This window comes from Dermacentor andersoni, chromosome 11, assembly GCF_023375885.2.
Source record: "Dermacentor andersoni chromosome 11, qqDerAnde1_hic_scaffold, whole genome shotgun sequence".
NCBI classification, from domain to species: Eukaryota; Metazoa; Arthropoda; class Arachnida; order Ixodida; family Ixodidae; genus Dermacentor; species Dermacentor andersoni.
Window position 1 is genome coordinate 18,906,710 of NC_092824.1, and position 12,032 is coordinate 18,918,741.

The following is a 12,032-nucleotide window of genomic DNA, read 5'->3' on the forward strand; positions in this document are numbered from 1 at the left end:
ATGCATTGGCACGCACGCAATCTTGCCCATACTTATACCAGCATGTACAGGGACATAAAAAAATTCCACTTCCAACGCAACAGATCTTCAGTCTCGCTTTATTGACTTCATTTCCGAAAACAAAGATTTTTCTTATAACGTGGTGTGATACATGCTCAAAAAATGAGCAATAGTGAAAGGTGCATGACATATGCAAGAGTACTAAACACAAAAGTTCACAGACGCTGAAATAACAAAAGAAAAGAACGGCTAAAAAACGCGAAGGCCGTTTCATGTAGACACACATATAAAAAAACAAGATTTTTATATAACGCCCTAAACACCGATATGTAGACGAGCTTCCGATATATGAAGATATTGCACAAAACTGGATGACATGTATGTCATAGTCATGAAAACTGTAGAAAGGGAAAACTCACTGGTAATGGCAAAAGCAATGACACTCAAAATACCTAAAAAATAGAACAAAATGCTAACAATGTTTGATTGACAGCCATACCAAAAAAATAAGAGCTTACTTATAAACCTGCACGAAAGTATATGAAATGCGTGGCATGTTCATTACTACTGAACAAATTGAGAAAGACATGGCAGAAGGAAAACAACATTGTACAAAAACTAAAGTACACATTATCACATTATTTTGCACTTGGTCACAACTTGAGTAACGGTGGCAAGGGGAACAGAAGGTAGTCGGCTTTTGCAGCAGCACATAGAAAACATTTGCGGAAAGGCCTATTCCTCAATCAAAGACCACGTAAAATAAGCCTACAACACGACTTTTCTTTCGCCCCGAATACAATGCTTAGCAGTAAAATTACTCCACTTAAGACACTAAGTCCTACCTACTGGGCACACCTTTGCATAATAAACACGAACTGCAAATGTCTGCACGTAGGACACTTCCAACGCTCATGCTTTCCAGAAGAAAAAAAGGCGTATCGCGGCTACGCATGAAGGTGGTGGCGCGGTTTTCCCATCGGTGATTACTGAGATAATACACAAACACCGAAAGTAATTTTTCAGCTGTTAGTACGTTTGTAGAACGTTACAAACAGAAAAATTACTCAGGGCGTTATGGAAAGCTGGGCAAGTTACTAAAGTTGCAGAACGAGACATGGCACAGAAAAACACAAGTCATAGACCAGGTGACACTGAGGAAGAACGTCTATTTGTCAGCTTTCTCTACCGGCAAGATAGAAGTGTAGCACAATCAAGGCTCAACGACGTCCGGAGGCTCATGGAGCGCACACATGGACAGGGCTGTGTTCGCGTACATGCGCCTTCTGATGTCCTTGGGTCTGCGCACTCACCTGTTCTCTTTAGGCACCCGGAACAACCCTGCAGGGCTTGTTTTTGAGGTATTCGTGCACCCCTGCACAATGCACGAGCGGTACGAGTCGTGAAACGGGTGAAACATCGCGAAGCACAAGCACACAGCTACCGAGGACCACGAAACTGACGAAACCACCCACGCCGGTCAACGCACAGCAACACACGCTTCCCGATAACAGCTGATAACGAAACATGAAACGTCATGCAGCGGGCTAAGCTGGCGCCGGGCCGGCGGGGCCGCACGGCGCGCGCGGAGACAGTCGAAGGTGAGGTAGTTGCGAGGGTGTTACGAGGGAGGGCGAGGAGAGAGGAGATGGGGGGAAAGGGCTCCGCCAACTGGGGCGCTATTCTGGACATACCGCCATTTTCTTCGATGTGTGACGTAGACGTGTCGCGATTGGCGCCGATGGCCCCATTTTGCTTTCGTAACGTGACGCCAACTTGACGTTTTGCCTCAGAAACTGACATGAAGGTGCTGAACGTAAGGTTCTCGGTAAAGCAAAACAGTTTTCCTCCGCTGTAAAAATAAAGCAGCTAGCTCAAAGCGCATGATTATTCCGTCGAAAACGCTTCTAGCTTCCGTCGTCTGCTGCGTACAAGCCGTCGTCAGCTTCATTACGTAAGGTGCGTGTCCCCAGGAAATGGAATGAGTCATCGCATGTTGGCGCCAACGCGCTTGTTTTCTACCTTGAGACAACATACGCGACCTACCAGTGGTGATGCGCGCGCGTTCTAGGCCACGTTATCGCTATCTCGTGAAACGCAACTGACTCAGGCCGACTCGGCTGGCTGAGGAATGGCCGAATATCACCGATAGCGTTGTGTGCGCCAGAGCTATTCATTAGCGCGACGCAAGCGCCGGCGCTGCCATCTCTTGTTCGCTTCGCTGGTTACTCGCACCGCGGGAGGAAACTTCAAGGCGCCGCCTTGTGTACATTTCTTTTTATAAACTAGAAAGAGGCCCTTGTCATAACTTTTGATTGTGCGAAAAGGCATTAATCTTGATTACAATACAAATGCAGCCGTAAAAAGTGGACAGCATTGCCGAAAGTTTGCTATGTTCAATCAATATTATTTCGTATAAATGCGTTCTTTTAAAAAAAATAATGGCCCCAAACACAAATGCCAACACCACCGGAGGGCGATGCAAATACTATAAGTGCACGTTATGGACAAAAGATTCTTACTGCACCAAACGACGGGGAAAATGTGGCGATACGCGTTCCTCTCGGCTGCCATTGCATATGGCTGCTCATTAGCATAATTCGCGCGGCTTGTCGCACCACAAATTATAGCGAAAATCTCAGCAATGGCGGCCCAGCGCAACGTCACGCATCGTCAAAATGACGTTTACGAAACAGCCCTTCCTGTGACGCTGCTCACGGGAGATTCCTTCAGCCAATCAGCAAGCAGGCATGACGGCTATCTCGGATCGCCACCACATATTCGCGAAATCGCAGATGCATTGCACTGGCTTGTGTACGCTACCGCTCACTTTCTTTTTGAAGCGCTAATGTCGCAATATAGCTGCTGCCAAGGACCAAAATATGTATTAGCCGATAAAATTTGCAGCTCCACGTCACGTTTCGTCATCTTGATGAAAACGCAAAATTGCATTTCGCAATAGTTCCGTTTCCCAGCACAAATTTCAAGGCACGTGAGCTCTCCACAGCCAATCAGAGAGTCAACATGGCGGATAATGGCGGCCGTGCAGCTGCCATGCGTGTCGAGAATAGCACCCCTGGATGAAATAGTGCCCCAGGATCGGCGCGCGTGCGCGCAACGATCTACGATGCCATGCAAGGGAAACGGATTTTCGCCTTCCCTCACTTCATAGACGGCGCCAATTACCTGTGCCACCGATTTAGGCACCACTGGCCTCCTTGAAGCACTTGGGTTCAACGAGAGCAGTGGCAAAATAAACGTGTCCGCAATAGGGATTAGTGAGAGGCGATTGGAGGATTGGTGGAATAAAAGCTGGGAAACGACAAAAAAGAAATGCGGAGACGTACAAAAGCACAGTTCGCAAGAGGGGATCAGAAAATTTGGTTGTGGGAGTTCATAGTGTTCTTTTTTTTATTGTTTAACCTAGGTAGGACATTAGGCAGTATAATAGCAAGAGCTTGGTGGCGCAACCCACCACCCCGTTCCAAAGGAGACGCTCATAACATCCATCCATCCACCGAAGCCGGGGAGCTTCCCACTGCGGGCCGAAGTTCAACAACCGCCTCCCCCTCCTCCCGGGTGCCGTGCGCTCAAGTGAAGACGGCGTGCTTCCCTCTCCCCCTTCCTCCTCTGCGCACGCGCGCCTGTTTCACCGCTCCTGGAAGTAGTCCCACAGTTTTGCTCGTGATTTCTTACGCGGGAAACAGAAAACAATAATTTATTTCTTCGTTTTTTACAGCACCTAATTTTAAACGACACGTAACATTCACCAGTCAGCTATTGGTATTTTATTGTATTTTTAGATTGCACTTTCGAGTTTTCGTACACCAAGACCGTCAAAAGTTTTGAACATTCAACAAATGGAAAATGAAGCCCGTGTCTTCTGGTGAGTGTTCGTCGCTTGCCGTTCCGCCAGTCAGCTCCCGAGAGAGGCTGTTGACCAACTTTGGCAACAAATGACTGTTGAAGCAAACACACAGAAAAGTTTTTACGGCGTCTTCGCGGAACCAGGCGTTTTCTAGGTTTGTAGGTGGAGTAGTAGAGCTCTCGCTTTAATAACAAAAGGACCCCCGCCGTGGTTGCTCAGTGGCTATGGTGTTGGGCTGCTGAGCACGAGGTCGCGGGATCGGATCCCGGCCACGGCGGCCGCATTTCGATGGGGGCGAAATGCGAAAACACCCGTGTACTTAGATTTAGGTGCACGTTAAAGAACCCCAGGTTCTTAATATTTCCGGAGTGTTCCACTACGGCGTGCCTCATAATCAGAAAGAGGTTTTGGCACATAAAACCCCATACTTTTTTTTAATAACAAAAGGCAACGAAGGCTCCAAAAGAACCATGCGCAAATGACTAGGAAGAAGGAAAGAAAGCATAAAAAGTGTCCGACGATTACTATGCCCCTAATGCGAAATTTCAACGTAGCTCTGTACGTGTTTTTATTTCGCGATATATTGCGAAGAATTTGAGGCCGAAAACACCGCACCGACTGGCAGTGGGCCAGTGCCGTCAGCGCCTTCGCAGAGATGGGCAGTAAGGGAACGCTGGCATGATAAGCGGCATCGGAGGAAGCTGTGGAAAACGACGACGACGAATTCGCGGTTAAGCCCAGGGACGCCGACGCTCAACCCATCAACGGGCGTCTAAAAGCTGCGCTATTAAAGCAACTTTCAACTGTGCCCAAGCTGACAAGAAACAAATTTTCGAAGCACAGGTGGGAGTGTTGAATAGGAAGCGGAAACAATTTCTTGAGGGAGCTAATTCCATAGTGGAATTGTTCATGGGGAAACTGAATATTTGAATTGGTTTATTGTGGTAGCGAACTCGCACACCTTTTGTGTGTGATCAGTATGGCCAGATATACCAGGTGTCCTACGTAACTTCAGCCAATGTTTAAACATATGCAGATGCCACGTAGCTGGACAGCACCAAGGTAATGTTGTTTGCCGTCGCTTGGAGATAATCAGAATATTTCTTTCATTACGCCTACTTACATTATTAGTCCAAGCTAACTAATCAACTTCTAAATTAGTATAATGAGATGAAAAGTGTCAATGGGAAAATTGTATAGCAACATGAAGAACTCCCGATACAGCTTTCTGTTGCTCAATAGATGCTACATAAAAGTAATTTACCGAGCGTGAACGAAGCCCGCGAATACACTTATAATTACCGCCAAACTGGCCGCTTGAAGCACTTTGCGCGTAGTCGCAGGCTTCTTTCATAGCTTGTCACATTCGCTTACAATTCATCACGCCACGTGAGTGCAGGTTACTCACCATTTTATTTGTTGTACGGCCGGGATCATGTATTGCCTTTTGATATAATACTGCCTACCCCTCGAGTGTCTGAATATGTCCGGGTCATCATCGCCCGAGTCGAAGATGCACATCAAGTTTGCTCACCGTCGCCTTTGTGGTTCTTGGAAAGCAGAAACGCTTTTATCCATTCGTCACCATGACGCCGACAATGTTTTCGGGGACCTTGTGCTTCTAGAGTCTCCCGCCTGCCACGTTGGCCTCTCGGAAAAAGTAATGTCTCGCTACTTCGGTTCTTACCGTGTCCTCCCTGAGGTAACCGACGTAACCTACGAGATCTCAACGGGACTACTCGCTCCATCCAGACTGCCCGTGATGTCCGTTCATGTCAGCCACCTAAAACACTACCAGTCATCTTCTGCCTAAGAAGCACCGGGACGGCGCGTCCACGCCGGGCGGAAATGCGTTTTAGACGTTTCCTATAACTGCGCGAAAAAACGAGCACACAGGAAAGGAACACACACCACACCACGAGCGCAGACTTTCAACTGTTTATTTTGGAAAGCAAGCAACATACCGTATTTACTCGATTCTAAGCACCCCCTTTTTTTTCACGATCGCGATGCCCAATGAACCCACCCCTCCCTCTTTTCGCTGCGACATCATGACGAGATGGGTGCGCGAAATAACATTTTATTTTGCAAACATCCAAAAGAGAAATCGGTACACACAGTGAACAAACCGCTTGTGTAGGATGCTCAGTCACTATCACTGCCACTCGAGTTCGTCGCACCGCTTGAACCGCTGCTCTCGGTATCCCACAGCAGGTCGTCTTCCGTTCCGTCGAAGTTGTTAGTGATCGAGCACTTCTTAAATGATTTGACCACAACATCCACTTGGACCCTCTTCCACGCGTCCGAAAATCCACTTTGCGATGGTTGATGGGGACGCTTTCTGCAGCTTTCCCGTCGGCGTTTTCTTCCGGTCAGGGTTTCGCACCCACTCTTCGTACTCCTGTCGGAGATTCGCTTTGAAGGGCTTGTTGACTGAAACGTCGAGGGGTTGCAGCACTGGCGTCATGCCACCCGGAGTGAGTGAGTGTCAACTTTCAATCAACCACGTCGTTATTGATGTTCCGAAGCTTTGTCTTTACCTACAGAGTCGGATGGCCGCGAAACGCGTCAAACAGAAGCATCGACCGCGTGCCTGCAGGTCCGCCGAGCAATGATTCCAGAGTGAGCAAGCGCGTTTGGCGGCCTTGACTACGCGCTCTTTCTAACAAATAAGAGGGTGGTTAGACTCGCATGCAAACTTTTTTCCTAACTTTTTCGCGAAAATAGAGGGGGGGTGCTTAGAATCGGGGGGTGCTTAGAATCGCGAAAATACGGTACATATATTTCATTCGGCAACCTGTGCACGTGTACCCATTGTCAATCTGACATGTGCCGCTAAACATAAAAACGTAAAAGATTATCTGCTGGGTAACAGTGTATCTAAGATTGCAACAAGCGATCACCAAAATAATCGTGAGCCATTCTTACACCGCCATAAAAGAGGGAGAGATAAAATTAAAAAAAAAAAGCCAGGACGAAAAACAGAAAGAGACCGCTAGTATGTGAAGGAAACGGATATCGCACTTAACATATGACCAGTGTAAAGGCGAAGCATGAGGGCATAGATATCGCTTGAAGAAACCAAAAAAAGGCAAAAAAAACAACCTTGCCTTTTTCTGTGACTAAGGCGTAGTGTAGATAAGTGCCTGTTTCGGCATTGCCACGTTACCTGTACATGACACATATTCTGCCTGTTGACGACTATACGGTTCTGTTCGTCGGACAGATCCAGCGCAACGGAACCATTGCAACCAGTGTATCCGTCTAAATCGTCTATGTGCGCGTTCATGTCAACCACTAAAACCAACTGGTCCGATTTTTTGACCCTTACCCATGGACGTCAGACTCTGGAGTTTTTCAAGACGCGTAGCGCCACCTGCCGTTGCGAAGAGGCAGTAATTGAGTAGTGCGAAGCTCGACTCCCTTGCTAAGTTGCCTATGCAGCTAGCGACTGCGAAACAACGATTAAACTAGATTTTGGTCCATATTGCGAGTGTTTTGCGCATTTAACACCCAGACAGAGAGCTATGAATTTCTACGCTAGTCGAACACGCCGCCGAACTGCAATAAAGCGCTTGCTGGCTCACTCTTCAGACTGATGGCCTAAACGATGGCAACCGCGATAGCTCCGCGCGCTACGAAGAAACGCCGCCATCGACGCTACTGTTGTGTTGTAAATTGCCAGGAACGTGAAGGACGGAATAACAACGTTCAGTTTTACCGATTTCCATCGCGATCGTATGAAGGGGAACGGCGAGAGCACTGGATACGGGCCGTTCAACCTGTTGGGTAATCGGATTACTTGCATTCCTCACACCACAGCGGCTCGCATGAGAAAGTGTGACAATTTTGTTCTTCTGTAATTGTGTTGCGTAGCCCTGACGGAGGACCATGGTAACCAAGCGAAAACTCAAGAATGTGCAGCCGACACTTCGTTGGTGACAGAAAAAACAACGTTGCGAACCATCCTGCTTATGTGCCATCGATATCTCCACCTTTTAACAGACGTCCGCTTCCGCTTGACTCAACAATTGGAACGGAGAGATTTGGCAGGTCAGCTTAACCAAACATATTGGTTCGTTTATGAATTCAAAATCCTGTTTAGAGGATCGTTGTATCGTGAGCTCATTTCTACTTTCGGTATATTGTATGTCCTGCTCCGATACAACAAGCACGCTTCGCAATGTGCTGAGCCTGCTTGACTGCGTTTTTTCAAATCTGAGCAATAAAGTTGCTGTAGGAGCACTGGATGACTAATTGCGAAGTAACACACGTGTGTAAAGAAAAAAAAATGTCGCGTTTATTTACATTTATTTGGCGCGCTTGTTGCTAGAAGCGTCTGCGAAAAGTTCAAATTAAGGTACTGAGCGATGCTGTAGCTCCTGCGAGAAAGAAAGATGCCGCGCGTAGGCACTGTAGGAAGCTTACTTTCGTTATGATCGCACGCTATTTGGTGCCTTGGAAAACGTTTTCTGTTTGCTGCCCTGGAAAAGGCTATGAAATGATTTACTCTCTGTAAATAATTGCGAGACAAAACATTACGATAAAATACATAAAAATATAGGAGATGCTTGAGTCTTGTGTTCAGGACATATTCAATATGAACCAATTTGAAATGCTTACATTCTTATGCTGATATACCTCTAAACAAACCTGATGCTCTCTGTACTTGCGAGTTGCAGCACGCCGAAATAACACTTGAGACTTTCTTTTATATTGTACACGTACTTCGCCCTGCTGAGCTTCCTTTCCGAAGCGCGGATCGGCGGAACAAGCTTTCCAGGTCCTTGATTTTTAGGAAGCCGTGCATCAACACAAACGAAAGAGAAGGGTCCATTGTGGCCTATGCACCTTCGCTTGAGGACAGCTCTCCTTGCACTACTCAGTTAGCGCCAAGGCTGCGATGGGGGCGCTGGTGACTGGTTTTTCCGCAGCGCCACCTGGGCAGAGTCTGAGGTGTAAGTAGCGGTGCCGCCGCTTAGCCTGCACGTGGCTTCTCAAATGCATGACACACCCGTGCATACACTGAGGAACGCATCATGCGGCAGCCGCGGCTTCTCGCGCTTCTGTCTGGACACGCTGCGCCATCTAGTGGCGTAGTCCAGAAGTACCCACGTGGCCTCCGTGACGAGAGGCGTGGCACGCTGGAGCATGCGATCGCTCTGAATTGTTCCCTCTATGGTCACAGACTCAGTGGCTCAAGTTGGCATGAGGATTCTTGAAACGCGGCACATGCCCGGTGAATTCATGGCGCAGCTCGCTAAAGCGCTGGCGTGAAAGGCGTTCAAAGAAAAGCGGTACATTCCCAGTGTGCAAATGGCACAGCTTGCTGGCGCATCAGTCTGCTGTTCTTGAGAAACCTGTGTGAAGTCTGTTCAATTCTGCCCAACTGGGGACAAATTTGGACTGTTTTCAAATGGCGCATTTCGCTGTTCAAAATGTACCATCATAGTATTTGCTAGTGGGAATGAACACTGGCTCCTCTTCCAATCCACTGCTGTTACTGCAGCGAGCTACTGTTGGCTCCTTTTTTTTTTTGCCCCGGGCGAGATGGCCACCTTCTGCTCGAGGAAGCTTTATTCTTTCCCGTAGGCGCGTGTAGGTGGCTTCCACTGCAGTAAATGCTATGGATCCTCCTTAGAGCAACTACACCCCTGAATGACTTGTGACAGCAACAGCAAAAAACACAGAATGCACCCTTATTGCAGCAAGTAATTGCAGAATCGTACTGAACTGTTAGCACGCTACCTATCTATAAAGGACAGATTATAAAACAATACTTTACATCATACATTAGAGACTGCGAAGCTTTGCAAGATAGTCATGAAACGCCTCGGAAGGCCTCTGTATTGCCGCAGCGCGAAGTCTAACGAAGACTTCGCAAACGCTTCCCTATCTGATACATATTTCTGTGTGCTATGCCGAGTGTACCGACCCAGGCAGGCCTGCAATCGGTGCGTTGTTAGCTACTCTGAAAACGTATCCCCAACGGCGGCGTCTAGCTGCTCGTTCTCACCTATTCCTTGGCCCCTATGACCGTGGAGACCAAACGGAATCTTCGGAGCTCCGACGCAAGCTGCGTTGCTGGCTGATCTTTGATTGAAGCTGCTACAGATCCCTCTACCACACGTGACCGTCGGGTCTTACCGCCGGCAGCATTCACCATCGCCGCACCAAAGCAATTGTGGAACAGCCCTTTAAAGCTTCGCAGTAAAATAACAAAAAAACATCACAGAGTGAAGAAATAAATTATTCATTGCACCAGTGTCTTTGGAAGTGAGGGCCAAGTGAACCATTGATAACGTTACAATGTCGTAATCTTGTGAAAGGCAAAAATTGTCATCCACAGGAGTGCAGCATGATGTTATATGACGGATTCTCGTAAAGATAGTCGCAAGGTTCACGGTAAACTCGCCTAGGTAGGGATATTCAACCCCTGACCAACGCCTTTCTTTGTGGTCACTTTGCCATCTGCGTTTACCAAGAGGCTGGATCGCACCGCAAGGTCGCAGTAAGGACTGCGGAAGACCCATAAGGCTTCGTGCTACTCTACGATGGGCGAACATTTTTGCCCATTCATGCGCCTTCCTCCACAGTTCGCGGGCTGTCGCTGTGCTTATTTGTTAAATTTTGCTTTGTAGACAGTTTCGGGTAGTTGATATTTAAACCCTTGACACGCTTACTCGAACCGGCAAACAGGAATATGCCACGGTATGGCGTGACGTCGCCGACTATAATAGCCGACGACCTATAGCATTCAGAAAGACAAAAACGCACTGGAGCTTTCCTTCACCTCTAAAAGAGAGCCGACCCATCTGGAGTAGGCTCCCAACCTAATGACCGTGCTCTTGCAATGTAAATGCAGGCCAGTTGCAAAATAAAAGTTCGGTATTCCAAGGTAAAATATTACGTTTGGCAGTGCCTTCATATCTGGGTCACCCGCAAAATATGCCATGAGGTTCAGGTTTCGCCCTAAAATCTGTGAATCAGATCTTTATGGAGAGAGCTGTCATTTTTAACATGCAAAACCGCTTGACCTCCCCAACATAACCATACCTATTTGGCTGGTGCTTCAATGTATCTTGCGTTTGAGTTGAATAGCGTACATATAACCTTCTTTGGTTGGCAGCGACTACACTGTACCAATCGGCGCCTCCGAATACACTGACAAACAATGCTTATCGCAGGTGCAGCTAGCTCTGCGCAAGTACCCGGACTTCTGCGTGATGTTGGTACAAGTGGACAAGGACGACTTCCGCGGCATCTGCTCCGAGAAGCAATTCCCTCTTGTGCAGAGTGTCAAACATGCAATGCGCCAGTACCACCGGAAGCCGCCGGGTCTGGAATCATAAAAGCGGAGGGGGCGGTACGATCGCGCTTTGACTACCGCAATAAAAAAAGAAAAAAAAAAGTAACCTTGACCATACCAGAGACATTCTAACTGCCACCGAAATCAGGGAAACATCGTTCTTTCACACATTTAGTGATACCAGTGCTCACGTTTACTGGCGGACTGCTTCTCGTATACTACACAAGCATGTGCTTTTAAGCCAGATACCATTCTGGCAAAGATCAGTTAATCGCGCTTAATAAAATCCTGCAACCTACCTCCGAGTGAGCAGTCACGAGCAAGAAGGAATCACCTCATTCGCCTTTAAACAATTGTTACTCTTAATGAACGAGAAGATTAGGAGATCTGAAGCACACGATATTAAAGCGACTAGCTTGCTCTGGCTCTTTCGCCTCTTCTCAAAGCAGCCGGTGGTGACAGGACTTATACAAAACACCAATACCCTTCTATGCTGTCGCCGCCCTCTGGCCCCATGTCTGCTGCGGGAGAGGGCGCCGGATGCGGGAGGAGAGAGAGGCAGTGGATTTCCAGCCAGCAGTCAGGTTCGTTTCCCCTTCACCGTTTCCCCTTCATTTGTTTGCATTGACAATAATAGTTCCTGATTTTACAGAGAAAGCTGTATATGGCTAACCTTCTGTAGTTTTTTCGGCGTCCGTCAACAGACAAGATCATCATGTGGGCCGATGCTGGTGATACTGCGGAAAGGATCCAAGCTCAATGGCACATGCCATTGTGGGCTCGGGAACCTGTAACGTGCCCTTCGGTATCTTCGGGATGGGCCCACGTATGCGAAAGGCTTAACGCCTGCTTCAC

The 12,032-nt window shown here is 47.8% G+C and overlaps 1 protein-coding gene across 1 annotated transcript in view; it reads left to right on the forward strand.

Annotated features, from left to right (window-relative positions):
• The window catches only part of LOC126517709 (chitotriosidase-1-like), a 30,763-nt gene extending 18,997 nt beyond the window's left edge, over positions 1-11,766 (forward strand). The window contains exon 6 of the mRNA XM_050167498.3: positions 11,056-11,766. Coding sequence (XP_050023455.2) covers positions 11,056-11,220 — 165 coding nt within the window. The 3' untranslated portion in view covers positions 11,221-11,766. The remainder of the gene's footprint in view (positions 1-11,055) is intronic.
• The last annotated feature ends 266 nt before the right edge of the window (positions 11,767-12,032 follow it).